The sequence below is a fragment of the Neovison vison genome, chromosome 1 (genome assembly GCF_020171115.1).
Source record: "Neovison vison isolate M4711 chromosome 1, ASM_NN_V1, whole genome shotgun sequence".
Lineage (NCBI taxonomy): Eukaryota > Metazoa > Chordata > Mammalia > Carnivora > Mustelidae > Neogale > Neogale vison.
In genome coordinates, this window is record NC_058091.1 from 226,715,116 (window position 1) to 226,734,154 (window position 19,039).

General features: G+C 40.8%; 1 protein-coding gene across 2 annotated transcripts in view; it reads left to right on the forward strand.

Annotated features, from left to right (window-relative positions):
- Nucleotides 1-1,672: 1,672 nt before the first annotated feature.
- DEPDC1B (DEP domain containing 1B) overlaps nucleotides 1,673-19,039 on the forward strand; it is an 82,097-nt gene continuing 64,730 nt past the window's right edge. The window contains exons 1-2 of one of the 2 annotated variants that reach the window (XM_044224220.1): nucleotides 1,673-1,799; nucleotides 11,368-11,633. In XM_044224220.1, coding sequence (XP_044080155.1) covers nucleotides 1,752-1,799; nucleotides 11,368-11,633 — 314 coding nt within the window. In that variant the 5' untranslated portion in view covers nucleotides 1,673-1,751. The remainder of the gene's footprint in view (nucleotides 1,800-11,367; nucleotides 11,634-19,039) is intronic. The other variant, XM_044224227.1, reaches the window with a different exon arrangement.

Below are 19,039 nucleotides of genomic sequence, written 5' to 3' on the forward strand. Positions count from 1 at the left end.
CAATTCCACAGTGGTTGCTGGTGGTGACAGATAGTCAAGGTTCTGAAATTACTTTTCTTTCTCTTATGCCCCATTGGAGTCCTTTCTGATAAGGATTCACTCCTTGAACGTAAAAATTATCTTTATATTACCTTTATTGATTTTTTTTTTAAGATTTTATTTATTTGACAGACAGAGATCACAAGTAGGCAGAGAGGCAGGCAGAGAGAGAAGGGGAAGCAGGCTCCCCAGCAAGCAGAGAGCCCAATGTGGGGCTCCATCCCAGGGCTCTGGGATCAGGACCTGAGCTGAAGGCAGAGGCTTTAAACCACTGGGCCACCGAGGCACCCCTGCTTTTTCTGATTGAAAAAGTAATACACATATGTCATCTCAGAATTTTGGGGGGCTTTCTAGGACGCACCAAATGAAGGTGGGAGTCTGATATTTTACCCAGATTTAAAAAAAAAGATTTTTATTTAGGGGTGCCTGGGTGGCTCAGATCATTCTCGGGGTCCTAGGATCGAGGCCCGCATCTGGCTCTCTGCTAGGCGGGGAGCCTGCCCCCCCCCCCCCCCCCCCCCCGCCTGCCCCTCTGCGCACTTGTGATCTGTCAGATAAAGTAAATCTTTTTTTAAAAAAGATTTTATTTATTTATTTGAGAGACAGAGACAGCTAGTGAGCACGAATTGGGGTGGAAGAGGGGAAAGGGCAGAGGGAGAAGGAGAAGCAGACCCTAGGACCCCGATCTCATGACCTCAAGGGGAAAGGCAGGTGCTAACTGACGGAGCCACCCAGGCTTCTCTTACCCAGATTTTTATTATGGTATCTTATCCTGGATACTCACTGAAGTGACCAGATATGAACCCCCCCCACCCCTGAGCCCCAGATTTGAACTTTGAACTGGAGTTGAAGGTATAGAGTGGTGACCTCATTTGTCCCTTTTAACAAATAGCAAATCAGACCAGCAATTTCTAGGGAGAAAATTCTGAGCAGTAAAACAGAACTCATAGCCCAATGGCAAAAGACATAAATTTTCAGGCTGATATAAAACACAGAATTCGAATTCAAGGGATTACTCTATCAAAAGAAAAAAAAAAAAACCCAGGAAGTTGAATAGGGACTGTTTCCAGCTCTTTATTGTTCCTACACGCTGTTGACACTCCGTGGGGTCAAGTCCCCTTACCCAGTGTTTCAGTGTCCTTCCACTTGTAAGAGGAGATGCACGGGCTTCATTTCACTACCTACCCGTCCCAATCCTATTAGCAGCACCTGCACGTCTACTCTACCTACGAAAGGCGGACAGGGATTTGTTCATCCAGTCCACGGTTTCCGATCAACGAATTACACACTTTCATTGACCCTCTAGCAGAGACAGCGTTGGGGGTGGGTCTTGGGGAAGTCCTGCGGGCCAGGTTCGCCCCAGGGCGAAGCGGGGGCACCCCTCGCCGTCTGCGCATACGCTGGTGTACGCGCGCGGGACAAAGATGGACAGGCGACTCTGTCCCCGGCCGCTCTGCGAGCGGAGCTCCCACGGCCGCAACAGTTTGGGTGGAGACCTCAGCTCAGTCACCGCGCCTACCTGGCTGGGAGGGGGTGTGCTGGGAATCCCAAGGTCTGGGTGACTCCGCCCCTCAGTTCCCGTCACGTGCCTCCGCGCCACCCAATCAGTGTCCGCAGCGCAGAGGCTCACAATTCAAACTGAGGCGCCGCCAGCTCGCGGGGATCGGCGCTGGGGCGGCCTGCGCCGCCGCCGCCGCCACTGCGTACCCGCCATGGAACACCGCATCGTGGGGCCCGGCCCGTACCGAGCCACCAAGCTGGTGAGTGGAGGTGCCGGGGCCTGGGCGAAGCCACCGGCCCCAGGGGCCCCGGGCCTGGCAGTGGGCCGCGTGCTTGTCAGTCCTCGCCTCTGCAAGGTTGGCGCGGCCCGAGGCGGGACCCGTTTTCGCTAGGGCGGCCGTTTTCTGAACGATTCTCAAAGAAAGGCTTACCGGGTCAGGAGCTCGACAGGAGTGGGTGGGAGCAGCTTTGTTCCCGGGACATTGGCCTGGTTTTCGGTAGTAAGTGACGCCTTCGGATTTAAAGCGCCGGAAACACCAGGGGGACCCCACTCCCACCCCCCTTTGTCCTCTGGAATCAAACGCCTGTGGCCGGGAGAGGAAGGACTGCGTTGGTAACCTCAGGGCCCTCCACCCCTTGTAACACTCACCCATCGCCACAGAACGGGCAGGGCGTGTCTCCGTCCTGAGTGTCACTTGTGGTGACACCTGAGGTTCTTTCTAACGGTGCCCGGAACGGACGTGGGTCTTGGCCGCTTTTCTGGCTCCCAGGGAGCGTTTCTGGTTCTGTCAGCATCGACCCAAATCAGCGGGTGGCCCGAACGGATGTTCTGAAAGAGCCTTTACAGACATTGAAGGTCCAGGGTGCTGCTTTTTCTCCTGCGAGAAGAACTTTGGTATTCAGGGTTCTGATGCGTAGTTGATTTCTTTGTGACCTGGAGCAACTGATTTTAGTGATTTGCGTTTTAAAGGATCTCTATAATGGAATAAGTGGTGACAATTTGGCAATGTCAATTGCAGGTGTTTGGAGACTTTCAATGGAAGCCTGCTGGTAATTGGGAGGAGGGGACCCTCCTTGTGGTACCATACGTGGTAAAACACTTATGGCCACATGTAATTTGGGAATTAGTTTCATTGTTCTGTGTAACCTAACGGATATCCAGGAAAAGATAGGCGCAAGGTGGGAGGAGTTACCGCACTCATCTTTGCCAACAATCTGCTATAGGCATGCATATAATGATTCGTTCATTTAAAAAAAAATCAGCAAATATAAATTTAGATTTTCCTTTAGGCTAGCCTCTAGGAGGTGTGGATGGTGCTGACAGGGGACAAATAGTTTTTTGTTTTGTTTTGTTTTGTTTTTAATGTTTTCATATTTACTTAGGCTTCACAATTGCTTCTACCGTTTGGAACGTTCTGGAATCTGGGCTATTGGTAGGTCCATGTTTAGGGATGAGATAGAGATTGTGCTTCATCAGGGACTTTCAAAAACTTTACTCTCCTTTGTTGGGGGGCGGGAGGGGTAGAACATCCCTCTCCCCCAAATTTATTCACAGCACTTATGCAAGGGAAACAGAAGCTCAGAATCTTGGGGTAGGTAGTTCTCATCCTTCCTACTTTAGACTAAAAAAAGTTACATCATGATTGGAACCGTTTTAAATCTCGTTCACTGAAATGTGTGAATTACTACTTTTTGTGGATGTGTAGTACCTATGTAATAAGGTACTGCTTCATTCTGAGTCACATTAACATATTTATCAAAGGAATTTATAAAGAAACATGTTCTTTGTTCTCCAGAAGCTGTCAGCCCCTAAGAAGTGATATTCAAGTCAAGTTTAGCTAAGACTGATCAAATTAAGCAGGAAATTTAATTATGTGACTAATTAATGAAAGCATTTCAATTTTACCAGAACTTCCCAGGTAGTCCATTCACTTGTCAAGTTTATTCTATTTGAGACCTTTGATCTTAAACCAAGATTTTGGAAGCACAGAAAACTGTAGCAAAATTTTTTTAAAAGTGAGTTTTCCTGCTTTATATCTGTGATCTCTGTCATCATTGTACAGGATTTAACCTCATTACATGTATAAATGTTTCTTGGAGAATAATTTAGTTGTGCCTTACAACTTTTACCAGGTAAATCACGAAGTTTGTGACTAGTCCTCTGTTTACTTACCTTCCCCAGCTCACCTTTCCATCTCGCTCTCCCCGCTTATCATTTCCCCCTTCTCCCAAGATCACCCTCAACCCAGTACTCAGGAAAGTCTTGGGAAAATCATTGGCATAGAAGGAGCGGGCCTTTACTAATTCCTTTCATGATTCCCTTTACTTTTTCAAACCATGTACATCTCCATTTTCTAAAGCACCAAAGTCTTACCTGAAAATAACATTTTATGGATGAGGTAAAATTTTATGCCAAAAATCAAATGACTGATTCTAAGTCATTACATGGTGAATATGGAAGTTAAATTAGCAACTTATTCATCTTCATTGAAATAGCTTTCACTTTTGTAACCCACATACAAATACAGTTGACCCTTGAACAATGTGGGGGTTAGGAGTGCCCACCCGTGCACAGTTGAAAGTCCATGTAGAACTTCTCCAAAACTTAACTACTAATGGCTTGCTGTTCCCTGGAAGTCTTACTGATAACATAAAGAGTCAATTAACACATTTTGTATGTTGTATATATTACATCCTATATTCTTATAATAAAGTAAGCTAGAGAAAAGAAAATGTTACTAAGAAAATCATAAAGAAGTGTGCCTGGATGGCTCAGTCGATTGCCTCCACCTTTGGCTTAGGTCATTATCCCAGAGTGCTGGGACTGAGTCCTGGGTCTTGGGCTCCCTGCTCAGTAAAGGAGTCTGCTTCTCCCCCAGTGCCTCCCCTCTGCTTGTGCGCTCTTCCTTTCTCTCTCTCTCAAATAAATAAATAAAATCTTTTAAAAAGAGAAAATCATAAGGAAGAGAAAATACATTGACAGTACTGTACTGTATTTGTTGATAAAAATCTGTATATAAAGTGGACATAGGTAGTTCAAACCTCTCTTGTTCAAGGGTCATCTATAGTTCATCATTTTAATAGAAATAATGAGGAGAAAGAAAATTGCTTTTATAAAAACTGCTTTAATCTACTGAGTCTTTGAACTTAATGCTGAGTTACCTCTACCATCTGATGCAAGTGGTAAACTTTAAACACCTACAGCTGTCACTGAATCTGAGAACTAGAATGGACATGAACAATTGTCTAGTCCGGTTTCCTCCTTGTCTTGAGTCCTAAAGGGGTGAACTGACTTGATCAGGTTCTCCCTGCTAGTCTTGGCAAATTCAGCTAGATGTAGAGTTTGGTTGTCTCTGTGCTCCGAGGCCAGGTGCATGATAGCACCATTATCACAATATTTTTGGTACTAAGAAGGAAGGAAATGGAATCAATATCCTGGAGAAAAGAACAGGAAACACGTTTCAACACTCACTGCTGTATTTTGTAGTTTGGCTCATGATATGAAGTAAAAACAATTGTATGAGTCCTTATTTCAGATCCCTAGTTTAAGGGATAAATAAGTAGTACAAAGTTTTTTTAATTACAAACAAATCTCTTTTGTTCCCTTTGCTATAAAGATTTTCTCTCCAAATAATATGTCATGGGGAAAAAAAATCACATTTTTAAGCTCTGTCTTGTTCTTTGTTGACATATAGGATATTTTCCTTCCAAGTGTAACTAAGAATTTTGAGTTATTTTACAGAAAACATAATTCTTCTTTTTTGATGGAGTAGCCAATAACAACATAATTATTTTTAGAAGTAAGTAGGAAAAGAGATTATGGTTTTTTAGTTTTTAAAATTTATTTTATTTTATTTTTTTTAAAGATCATGGTCTCACTAAGTTTTAGAATTCTGAAATGTTTCATGTATTGAGTAAATATAATCCATAATGATAAATGCCATTAAAAAACAACATAAATTAAAAACTCATTTTATAAGTTACTTTTTAAAGAGATGCGAGCTTTGATAAAGATGTCTTTTTTTTTCTTTTTTTAAAGATTTTATTTATTTATTTCACAGACAGAGATCACAAGTAGGCAGAGAAGCAGGCAGAGAGAGAGAGGGGGAAGCAGGCTCCCTGCCAAGCAGAGAGCCCAATGCGGGGCTCAGTCCCAGGACCCTGGGATTATGACCTGAGCTGAAGGCAGAGGCTTTTACCCACCCAGGCGCCCCTGATAAAGATGTCTTATTAGAAAAATTTCTAGTGTGAAATAAAAACCAGCTATCAACAGAATCAGAAAAAATCCAGACATAATTTTTTTTTCCTGTGTGTAGAATGTACTGAATGAAAAGGTCATTCAGAAGAGTAAATGTATGAGAATTAAGGAGACTATAGGTGACTTTGATCTACACAGATATTTAAACTTAGTATTAATTGACTGTAATCACAATGGTGTAGTATTGCATAGAAAGACATAAATAGCTCAATGGGAAAGAAAGGAGAGTTCAGAATAGAATCAAGAAAGATACTGTGTGGGCGCCTGGGTGGCTCAGTGGGTTAAGCCCCTGCCTTCAGCTCAGGTCATGATCCCAGGGTCCTGGGATTAAGTCCTGCATCAGGCTCTCTGCTCAGCAGGGAGGCTGCTTCCTCCTCTCTCTCTCTGCCTGCCTCTCTGCTTACTTGTGATCTCCCTCTGTCAAATAAATAAATAAATAAAATCTTAAAAAAAAAAAGATACTATGTAAAGTAACTTAATATTGCAATTCATTGAAAAAAGGGCGACATAATTGACTCTCCATTTGGAAAAAAATAAAGGTAGAGATATTCTCCTCCTGCCATAAAAAATACTAGTTGAAGATTCAAATATTTTTTAAAAATTCCTTTAAAATATTAAAAGAAAACTTTGATATTTTTAATACCACTGGATGGGGATATCTCTAATTTCCTTCCTCTAAACAAAGGGGATTCAGGATTCAGGAAATCCTGAAGCTATAAAGAAAATAAAAATTTGTTTGTTTGATTAACATCACCATCAACAAAACCTTCATATAGCTAGAGACCGCATAAATTGATTAGCCAGGAGAAAACAATTCTAATATTTTTAAAAAGGATTAATATTACATATTCATTCATAGCACCTTTATTAAACACATGTACCATAAGACAGGCACTGTCTTCAGTTGTGAATATACTGAACTGAGCAAAATAGACTAATTTTCCTGACTTCTATGCACTTTGACTTAAATGCTAGATTTAAACATTTAAAAAAATTGATTAAGAAAAAGAGGAAGACAATCTACTAGAAAAAGGTCAAGTCTCAGATAAATAAACGAAAATTACTTGAGATGAAGATAGGAACGTACAAAGTATAGAGACATCATTTCTTGAACATGGATTGGCAGAAACGAAAATGGTAACATTTAGTGATGGCCGCAGATAAGGCAGCATGCTCTTATATTGTTGGTAGGACTGTGAATTGTTACATCTGATTTAAATATGCTGATAAAATTTATAAATCCATTCTTTCACAAATAAAAACATTTGTCCTTTCGGTTATTTATTTATTTAAAAGAGAGAGAGAGAGAGACACAGGGGTAAGTGTGGGGGAGGGAGAGGGACAAGGTCAAGCCAACCCCATGCAGAGCACAGAGCCCACCCCATCTGAGATGGGGCTCTCTCTCAGGGCCCTCATGACCAGAGGTGAAATCAAGAGTCAGTTGCTTAAGCAGTGAGTCACCCAGGTGCCCCAGGGGTTTTAAAGTAACATTTTGAAACAACAACATGGAAACAGATCTATGCCCATCAGTTAGAAAATGGTTAAGTAAATTATGGCATTCATTCATTCATAAGAGTGGGCTGGATCTATAGGTATTGACACAGAAGGACATCTGTGCTGTGTTCAGTGCAAAAACAAACTGGGGAGTGTGTACAGTAGGATTGATCACATTTTTTTAAAAGGTTTTATTTATTTATTTGACAGAAATCACTAGTAGGCAGAGAGGCAGGCAGGGGTGGGTGGGTGGGGAAGCAGGCTCCCTGCTGAGCAGAGAGCCCGATGTGGGGCTCTATCCCAGGATCCTGAGACCATGACCTGAACCGAAGGCAGAGGGCTAATCCACTGAGCCACACAGGTGCCCCAGTTGATCACATTTCTTAAAAAGGAAAGCAAACAACAATCCTAGTAATAAATAATATACATTAAAAAGGAAGAATTCTATGTGTGTGATAGGTATGTGGGATCCAAGAGGGACTGAGCAGACTCTTTTATATATGCTTCTGCATTTAATTTGTTACAATGTGCATTATAGCCTAATTAAAATAAGTAGAGGAACTACTCACTAGCTTGAGTTAATTAATAGGCATATTTACTTCTGGTTTGAAATATAGGATTCCAGGGGCCCATGTCTTCATTACATTTATTAAGTAATGTATAAAGTACTGTGCAGGGTGCCTGGGTGGCTCAGTGTGTTAAAGCCTTTGACTTCAGCTCAGGTCATGATCCCAGGGTCCTGGGATTGAGCCCCCGTATCAGGCTCTCTGCTCAGCAGGGAGCCTGCTTCCCCCTCTCTCTCTGCCTGCCTCTCTGCTTACTTGTGATCTCTCTCTGTGTCAAATAAATAAAGTCTTAAAAAAATAAAGTACTATGCATTAAGTTTAATTGATAATGATTATGATAATTGAATCAACATAAAATAAATGAAAATCTTTTTTATTAACTCCTCTTCCTTCCCCACATGTTTGATCAAGACTAACATGAAGGCTAGGTGTCAGCAGAGAATTAAAATGACAGTGATTAAAAATATGTGGAGATTGTTTAAAACTTATGTTTGTGTTTATAGGTATAGGTGGTATAATGAAATAAGTATACTCAGTAAGTTTTCATGTGAGCACCCTGTGTAACTGATACATAGATCAAGAGATGTAACAGTCCTAGCACTCCATAGGTACCCCTTGCCTTTCTTTGTTTTGACCTACTTACAAATTAACCAGTTATGATTTCTAATACCATGGATTAGTTTTGCCTCCTTTTTGACTTTTTATAAATGGAACCAATACAGTTTTTTGTTCCATTTTTTTTTTTTAAGTAGGCTACACGACCAGTGTGGAGCCTAACGCAGGGCTTGAACTCATGACCCTGAGGTAAAGACCTGAGCTGAAATCGAGAGTGGGATGCTCAACTGAATTAGCCACCTATGTGCCCCCAGCCTTGACAATCTTTTATTTGCAAACTTCCCACTCAAAAGAAAAAAAACACACTTTTTTTTTTTAAAAGATTTTATTTATTTATTTGACAGAGAGAGATCACAAGTAGGCATAGAGGCAGGCAGAGAGAGAGAGAGGAGGAAGCAGGCTCCCTGCGGAGCAGAGAGCCCGATGCGGGACTCGATCCCAGGACCCTGAGATCATGACCTGAGCCGAAGGCAGCGGCTTAACCCACTGAGCCACCCAGGCGCCCCAAAAAAACACACTTTTAAAAATGTATTTTATTCATTCAATAAGTATATACTGGAGATATTACCACCAAGTCCCTTCACGTGAACTTAATGGATTCTTACATTAATGAGAAACAAATGATCAAAACTATGGGTAAAACTGAGCCAAATATGTGTAATTCACTTCTTGGAGCCCTGTGTTTAATATGACTTTCCTTCATTCAATGAATAAGTACTGTTATAGGGAGAGAAAAAATGAGAGATGTACGAGACATAGTGCCTGATGTCAAAACATGTTTAAAAATTCTGCAAAATATTTTCCTATTTAAAAAAAAACACAACAAACCTTAGACATCCACCCCTTCATCAGCCTTCCCTAGATTAAATGAAATGTTCACATATGGTATCCTTCCTACATAGTTACACCAACAGCTTTTTCAGACCCTAGGCTTCCTGCCAGCCCTCCTTAAAGTCCTGGAAACTCACAGTCGTACTCTCATAACCATTCTCCCTCCTCCCAGCCTTCTCTTTCAGGTGTATCACTGCACAAACTTCTCTCCTCCCTTTACTTCTCTCCTCCCTTCCCACTGAAATCCGAAAATCTTTAACAACTACAGTTCTGATCTTGGCATATTCTTTTTATTTTTCCCCCTTCTGGCTCCTTTTCCCTTCTGATCAGGCCTTTTCTTCCAGGTTTCTCTTCATTCCTCCTCCTGCCCAACCCCCTCTGCAACAATGGTCCACTATTCTTCCACACAACACCAGGGGCATAGAGGACCAACTCTGGGTCTGTGCAAGCATGCACCCTAGACATAGAGCACAGTAGGGATTCCCAACACACAGTAGGGATTCAGCAAGCAAACGCTTAACTGGCCATTCACTTTTTCTACTTTCTTTAACCACCTTCTAACTTGATGCAATTGAATTCCACTCTGATTCTGAATCTTGTCTTCCTTGTAACCAAATTCAGACATCATTTTGCCTTAGGTATATATTAATCTTATAACTTCATTTGACACTGTTATATGCCATCCTCCAAATTAAGTTGGTCCAGACTTAAATAATTTTTACCATCTTAAAAACACACAAGAAACAAGACAAGCCACTGTAGGATAACATTTAACTAGAATTTCTAAAACAAACAAACAAACAAAAAAACCCCTCAGAACATGAATGAAAAGACAGATACTCCAACAGAAAAAAAAAAGGAAAATAACTTGAACAGGCATTTCACATGAAAAAATCTTTAAATTTACCATAATATATGCAAAGATGTTCAACTTTATTAATTAGAAATGAAATGCAAAAGTAGTCCACAATGCAATACTACTGCATGCCTACAAAATGGCTAAAATGAAAAGATAGGCAACACTAAGTGCTGCTGAGAATGTAGAACAACTGGAAACCTCATATGTTGCTGATGGAAATATAAATCAGTACAACCACTCTGGAAAACCGTTTGGCAAACTTTGTAAAAGTTAAATGTATGCACACCTCATACTCCAGCAATTTTCTTTAATTATATATCCAACAGAACATATATATATGTTGGCCAAAACCACAATGTTCATAGGAGCACTATTCTTAGAAGAAAAAAAACAACCCAAATGTCCATCAACTTAAGAAAAGATAAATCGTGGGGCGCCTGGGTGGCTCACCTGGTTAAGTGACCAACTCTTGGTTTCAGCTCAGGTTATGATCTCAGGGTTGTAAGATTGAGCCCTGAGTTGGGCTCCACACTGAGTGTGGAGCCTGCTTGGGATTCTGTCTCTCCCCTCCCCCTGCTCATTCTTTCTCTTGCTCTCACTCTAAAAAAAAAAAAAAAGAATAGATAAATAGGGATTTATTCATGCAATGGAATACTGCATAGCAATAAAAATGAACTACTGTCATACGCATTAATATAGATGAATAACATAAATAAAATGTAATCTTGATATAAGATGTCCAGAAGAAAAGTAAAATCTGTATGATTCCATGGGGTGCCTGGGTAGCTCTGTTGGTTAAGTGTCCAAGTCTAGTTCTACCTTGTTCCTCCATTCAGCCCACTTTATTTATTTATTTTTTTTAAAAAAGATTTTATTTATTTACTCAACAGAGCGATCACAAGTAGGCAGAGAGGCAGGTAGAGAGAGAGGAGGAAGCAGGCTCCCCGCCGAGCAGAAAGCCCAATGCGGGACTCAATCCCAGGATCCTGGGATCATGACCCGAGCTGAAGGCAGAGGCTTTAACCCACTGAGCCACCCAGACGCCCCTCCATTCAGCCTACTTTAAAAAAAAAAATTCAAGTCTCTGTCATCAAGGCAGTCTCTTCAATGGAAGAACTGCATTCACGGTTTTAAGTATTTGGGACATAATAACCTTTAAAAAAAATCAGTTGATTACTATATGCTTTTCTCCTTTTCTTCCCCAGTGGAATGAAACAGTTGAGCTTTTTCGTGCTAGGATGCCCTTACGGAAACATCGCTGTCGTTTCAAAAGTTATGAACGTTGTTTCACGGCGGCCGAAGCTGTGGATTGGCTGCACGAGCTGTTGAGGTGCAGTCAGAACTTTGGCCCAGAAGTGACTCGCAAACAAACAGTTCAGCTGCTGAAAAAATTTCTCAAGAATCATGTTATTGAAGACATCAAGGGAAAATGGGGTCAGGAAGATTTTGAAGACAATCGTCACTTGTACAGGTAAGGGTGATAAGTAAACCCTGAAGAGGGAGGACTACGGGGAGGATGACTGGACTTGGTCAGTCTCTTGAAACTTCCTCATGTGGAATAATCTCTCTTTTCCAGTGGAATGATGCTCCCACTTGTGATTTGTTGAGTGAAGAACCACGCGTGTTGTTAAAATAAAACCTATTGCAATGTTCCAGGGCCTGTAGAGTAGCCCCGAGCGTGGTTAGTTGCAGTGACTTTTCAGAAAGGACATCTCTTCATGCCTTCTGCACACCTGGGAGGAGGGTTACACAGCACTTCTTGAGAATCTGAAAGGATGAAAGAGCAGCTCTGGGGTGGACCTTTCTAGCAGTGAGAAGGGGTGTATTCCTGGGGTTAGTGGCAGCATGGGTCTGATCTTTAAGCGGATCTCGGACATGTATGAAGAATTGTGCTAGAATTCCCTTTGTCTCAGTTGAACCCTGGCAATGTATGTATGCTGTTCTCCAAATGTTTTTGCTCATGTTTTAGTTCTGTTTTGTGATGGGACACTTACCACCTGATAATCCAAGGAAAATATGCATGTCTCTCTGCTCGGACTTTCCTTTTCACTATATGCTAGGTGATTTTATTGCTGGAGGTAGAAGGGACCTATCTAAGCTTCAGGAACAGGGAGAATATTAAAGAGAAATGAAGCTGCCCATGTCCTGAGAAAAGGAAGTGTTGAGTTATTGACAGAGAGGCCACCCAGAGGGCTGAGAACCTGAGTAGGGGTTAAAAGAAGAAATGGAGAATATGGACCCTTAACATTTGCTTTCTTTTACTCCAAAAGAAAAATGAAGAATGCCTTACAACACGTTTAGTGAGGCAGTTTGGAACCACTGAGACCCTTGGTGAGCAGAGAAAACCTGTCTATTCCTACCTGAACCATTTCGTTGGCTGCTTGTGGGCTGGCTGCTAGGAGAGGTTGCAGAGCACTGTGAGGGTGGCCTCCAGCACCAAGGCTAACCCTAAACATTGCTGCATGTTTAACATTGAATTTCTTCTTCTTCTTCTTCTTTTTTTTTTAAGATTTTATTTATTTATTTGACAGAGAAATCACAAGTAGGCAGAGAGCAGGCAGAGAGAGGGGTAAACAGGCTCCCCGCTGAGCAGAGAGCCCAATGCGGGGCTCGATCCCAGGACCCTGAGATCATGACCTGAGCCAAAAGCAGAGGCTTAACCCACTGAGCCACCCAGGCTCGCCTAACATTGAACTTCTTTATAGAATTTTGTTGGCAATCTTCAGCTTCCAGATACCAAGATTGTCATCAGGGCAATTAGTTGTCTCTCCATTTGGCAGTTATTTCTGGCTTGCTCATCCAACTTTTAGTTAGGATCTTGGGTGATTTTAGCTTATTCTGAGACCACAGTGTTTGTTAGCCTTAGGCAGTGGAGATGCTAGCCCTCATTCTGCATGCCATACTTCACTGGGATTTTGTAAGTGATTATTTCTCTTAGGAAACTAATTGCTTATACCCCATCACAACTTAGCGAGAACACTTCCAAAAAAAATCTCTGGATGAGTAACTTCCAATCTGTTCTATTGTGACCTTAAATGGGGGTAACATCCATTGTGTGCCAGCAGGCTTTCAGAATCCTCAGGGGAGGGAATTTGGAGCATGCAAATGCAGTTTTAGGGCATGCTTCATGTCACTAGGAAGCCCCCTTTAAAACCTCAAGTGCACACACAGATTATATTTGTCTATTAATGATTTTCCCTTTACTCTCTGTAATACTGTGAATCATAAAGGAAGCAGGATTTTCTTCCATTATTTACCACCTGGAAACTCATAGCTTTCCAATTTCCTGGGTGAAAGTTTTATATTCTAACTACTGATGTTTGCCAATTTCTCAGGTTAATCTGGGATGAAATCTATGTACATATGTAAATCATTTGTTAGGAGCATGTGCCATGAATTGAGAATGAGCTAATGAGCATGGAGGCAGCTGTTGGACGCATGCAGCTTCTGGGACTGGTGCTCAGGATCCTCACACCTGCGTGCTAGGGCTCCAGGCAAGAGTTGGGGTGGGCTGCCCTACCTGCTCTCCTTCCAGCTGCTGTCCTAGTAGAATAGGACTGCTACCACATTATAATGGAAATAGATGAGTGAGATTAGGACCTAGAGGCAGGTTAGATTTAAAAAATAGATGGAGAGCCAGTAAGGTGGAGAAATTCCAGAATGGGCTTTTAAATATCAAGTCTTATGGATGGGGGTCCTTTCTAAGCAGTGTCAAAGAGGCTGGAATGGCCAGCCAAGCGCTCTTGCTAGCACATAAGGAACTAAGGTATTCAAGGACCTATGATGTGCTGACATGTCCACATTATCGTTATTTAACACGACATCTGTTGATAGAGTGTATTTTCCTAATTTTTAAAGATTAGGAAGTTAATAAGGCCAAAGTTATTATTAACTTCTCTAGAGTCCCTTGGCTGGATTCAAAAAAATGAATCCTGACGAAGAAGAGTCAGGATTTGAACTGAGATGTCTGTCTGAAGCCTGTCTTATGGTATGCTATATTGCCTCCGTTTCCACAGCACGAGGTGGACTTAACCTAGTAAATAACTTAGTGACTGAATGAGTAAACACACAATAATAAACAAGAAGTATTTGGTGTGGCCACCATGTGTTTATATATTTATAGAATTCCAATGATGTTTTAACTACTGGGTAATACATTAAATGATTAACTGTAGTTGTCAAATAGGGGAAGTAAGGTAAACATCATTAGCCTAAGCACCTGTAAATATAGCTGGGGGTGGATGCTTTCTTGGGTCTATAAGTTAAAGAAAGCTACACGAAATACCGAAGGCCATTACAGCATTTTTAAGGACAGAAAATGCACACGCACACATACACACATGTATGTTGTATATGTTGTAGTATCTATTGAAGAATTTTATAACAGAAGTTATGAGTTAAGCTTTTATTTTGGAATATGTCCAATCCTATTTCTAGTTTTAAAAGAATGTGTGTCATGTTTCTTCTGTGATTACATTTATATTTGTTAACCGTGATTTTTTTCTCAAGAATCAAAGAGATAAGTATAGAAAAAAGAAGGAAATAGTAAATTTTCTTGTTAAAGAAAGCAAGATCCCCATATCTAAATGTCCATAAGTCAGAGTGTTACAGAGAGGTACCCAGAGCTAGTTACTAAACCTTGTCGTTCCTGTTTTTAATGCCACTGTCTGGAAAGACTTCTGAATTTGCTGCCGCTGAAGATGTTACAGATTTCACTCAAGGGTCTACATAATTGAGCCAGACTCTGTCTTCTGTGTCTAACAGTTTCCTAGTCCTGTACCTCTGATGAGGAGAGGCAGTTATGTATATTTGTCTAAGAAGTTTCAGTATATAAAGCATTTTCCCTTCCATCATCTCATTTGATCTTCATGGCAACCCTGGGAGGTGGACAGGGTAGATATTTTATCCAAAAGAACCAGATGCTTTTCTCCTTGAAACATTTAAACAAAAAAACCAGGAATGTTCTAGTTAAGGAAATTCCACACTGATCATCGAATCTGTCCATTTAACTTATGTGAACAGACAGTTATACAGGAGTATTTAAGTCCCGCATCGGGCTCTCTGCTCAGCAGGGAGCCTGCTTCCTCCTCTATCTCTGCCTGCCTCTCTGCCTACTTGTGATCTCTGTCTGTCAAATAAATAAATAAAATCTTTAAACCTACTGTAATGGGTTACACAAAAATTGAAGTGCCATTTTGATAATTGTTTGTTTGGATGATATAATGAGGAAAGCATTTGACCTGCTGTAGATCTTTAGGAGGTTGGGGTTCCTGGTCTGGTAAGACACCTAGCCCTTGACCGCTCATATTACTGATGCTACCTAGCTCTGGTGGGTAGTTGTAATTGGGAAGGTGTTTGGTGTTCACAGATAGGAATTCACTGGCTTAGGTGTAGTGGTTGAGGTCCAATATATAGAGAACCATTTTTTTATTTTCCCACCTCTCCCTGTTCCCTTTTTCTATTTCCTTCTTTTCTTTCTGTGTTTCTACCTCTTTATGTGTATCTCTTGCATGTTCCTACTTTTTACTTTTTCCTCCTCATTTCACTTTTTCTTTCTGTTCCCTTTCCCTCATATTTACTTCTTTTTCTGTCCTATTTCCAAAATACTGATTTTAATTTGAAACTAGAAGTTGTTATGTGGATATTGTCAGCTCTATTGAATAACATTACTTTCACGTTCTTCATTTAAAAAGCAAGAATCATGCTGCCCAGTTTTAAGACTTCTACGTAAGGCCAAAATAACAGAGACTATGGTTTTGGTGAAGGGCTAGATACCTAGACTGGAGGCACAGAACTGCTGGTTCAGAAATGCACACAAATATGGCCATTTGGTTTTTGACAAAGGTGTAAAAGCAATTTAAGTGAAAAAGATGGTATTAGAACAACTGGATATATATCCTCTATGTGCAAAAAGTCAACCTCAAATGTAAACTGCAATACTTTATGCAAAAGTTGATTCAAAGTGAATTGTAGATTTAAGTGTAAGATTATAAAAAATTTTTTTTAATGATTTTATTCGTTTATTTGACAGAGATCACAAGTAGGCAGAGAGGCAGACAGAGAAAGAGGGGGAAGCAGGCTCCCTGCTGAGCAGAGAGCCTGATGTGGGGCTTGATCCCAGGACTTTGAGATCATGACCTGAGCCAAAGGCAGAGGCTTTAACCCACTGAGCCAGCCAGGTGCCCCAAGACTGTAAAAATTTTAAGACAGCAAAAAATCTTTATGCTCAAGAGTTAGGCAAAGAGTTCTTAGCATGACACCAAAAGCATGATTCACAAAAGAAAAAACATGATAAATTGAACTTCATCAAAATTATAAGCTTTTGCTATGTGAAAGACATTATTAAGAGGATGAGAAGACAAGGTACAGATAGGGAGAGAATATTTGCAAACCACATATAAGACAGTGGACTGCTCTCAAGAATATGTAAAGAACTCACAAAACAACAGTAAGAATACAAACAGCCCAATTAAAAAATGAATAGAATACTCACTTGAAAAGATGTTTAATAAGATTAGCCGGAGGGGAATGCAAATTAAAACCATGATAACATGCTGGTTTTTGTCTATTGGAATGGTTAAAATAAAAATACTGACAATATCGGGCGCCTGGGTGGCTCAGTGGGTTAAGCCGCTGCCTTCAGCTCAGGTTATGATCTCAGGGTCCTGGGATCGAGCCCCGCATCAGGCTCTCTGGTCAGCAGGGAGCCTGCTTCCTCCTCTCTCTCTGCCTGCCTCTCTGCCTGCTTGTGATCTCGCTCTGTCAAATAAATAAATAAAATCTTTAAAAAAAAAAAAATCCCTGTCCTATCAACAGTCTACGGGACCAACTTGGGATCTTTAAAAAAAAAAAAAAAATACTGACAATATCAAGAGCTAGAGAGGATATAGAGCAACCGGAAATTTCATCTGTTGCAGGCAGGAAGCTTGGATTGGTTGTCACTTTGGAAAGCAAGTTTATAATTTTCTTTTAGAGTTGAGAATATACTTACATATGACTCAGTGCTCCCCCTCAGCATTTACCCTGGAAAAATGAAAATCTGTTTTGACTCAAAAAGCTTGTACGTGAATATTGATAGCAGCTGTATTAATATGGATTGCCAGCCACTGAAGACAAACTAGATGTCCTTCCATGGGTGAACGGATAAACATTTTTATATCAATACAATAGAATTCCACAGTGTGCACAGGGGTGTGTGGTGGGTGGGTAGGTTGGGGTGACTATAAAGTCAGAGGAGGAGGTTTGGGTAATAATGGAACTGTTCTATTTCCTGATTGTGGGGGTTATACAGATGAATATGTGTGTTAAAATTTATAGACTTCTGTACCAAAAAAAAAAAAAAAGATCAATATTACTATATGCTAAAAACATTTTTCTTTTTTTAATGCTGGAGATTTGAAAGTCTCTGTACCTCTGGCAAAAGAAATCTGAATTTATATTGTTTGGATATGTGGCCCCTTTTTTTTTTTTTTTTTTTTAAGATTATTTATTTATTTATTTGACAGACAGAGATCACAGGTAGGCAGAGAGGCAGCCAGAGAGAGAGGAAGGGAAGCAGGCTCCCTGCTGAGCAGGACCCTGGGATCGCCACCCGAGCCAAGGCAGAGGCTTTAATCCACTGAACCACCCAAGTGCTCCCGGTTTGTGGCTCTAAAGTCACATTCTGAGGCCCTGGGAAAAGTTTTTCATTAACCTTTTGAAGGAACAGTTTTAGGACCCTCACTTTCAAGTTCATGGACTATTAGCTCCCTCTAGTGGGCATCCTTATTTTTATAGTAAACTCAGAGAGAGAAAGAGAGAGAGAGAGTGTCAGAGAGATTTTGTTTTTCTTTTGTTTTTATTCTTTTCATTACATCCTGGGAGGTTATCCTGTGATAATTGGGTATGTTTCTTAGTGTTCATAGGCATCAGTTTTTCATTTATAAAATGAAAGGGTGGCCTAGATCTTTAAGGACTTTTAAAATTCTAAACACTTATGATTCTGAATACTGAGTACTTATTGCATGTGTTTGTCGATCTAAGGCAGTGAAGGAGATAAAAAAGAAACATAATGTAATTCTTTTCTTCCTTAACTTGGGATTCTCTTGAGAGGTAGAGTATACATATAGGAAAAGGCAAGTAGCAGGACCAAGGTGTTATTTAATTAAGTAACCCAAACAAACTGGAACAAATAATAAACTAAGGTGCTAAACTGAAAGTGCTTTGGTTGATGCATCCATTTTGTTTGAATGGCGTAGTGTTTTTAGTCCTTAAAGTTTTTTCCCATTTCATTTTTATTTTTCACTTTTGGGTATTTTGTGAAAATTATATTTTAAAATTTACAAAATATAGAAGAGTATATACAATGAAAATCTCCCTTCCCTCCTCTCTTCTCCAGCTTTCCTTTCCTCAGAGGCTCCTAATATTAATAGCTCTAACACAGCGTCTTAAAAAATTGTGAACCCGGGAGCGCCTGGGTTGCTCAGTTGGTTGAGCCTTTGGCTCAGGTCATGATCCTGGAGTCCCGGGATCGAGTCCCACATTGGACTCCCTACTCGACAGGGAGTCTGTTTCTCCCGCTGACCTTTCTCCACTCATGTTCTCTCTCTCTCATTCTCTCACTCTCAAATAAATAAATAAAATCTTTAAAAAAAAAATTGTGGGGACGCCTGGGTGGCTCAGTTGGTTAAGCAGCTGCCTTCGGCTCAGGTCATGATCCCAGCGTCTTAGGATCGAGTCCCACATCAGGCTCCTTGCTCGGTGGGGAGCCTGCTTCTCCCTCTGCCTCTGCCTGTGCTTGCTCTCTCTCCCTCTCTCTCTGACAAATAAATAAATAAAATCTTTTAAAAAAATAAAAAAAAAATTGTGAACCCAAAGGTGTTCAGACGGAGCAAATTG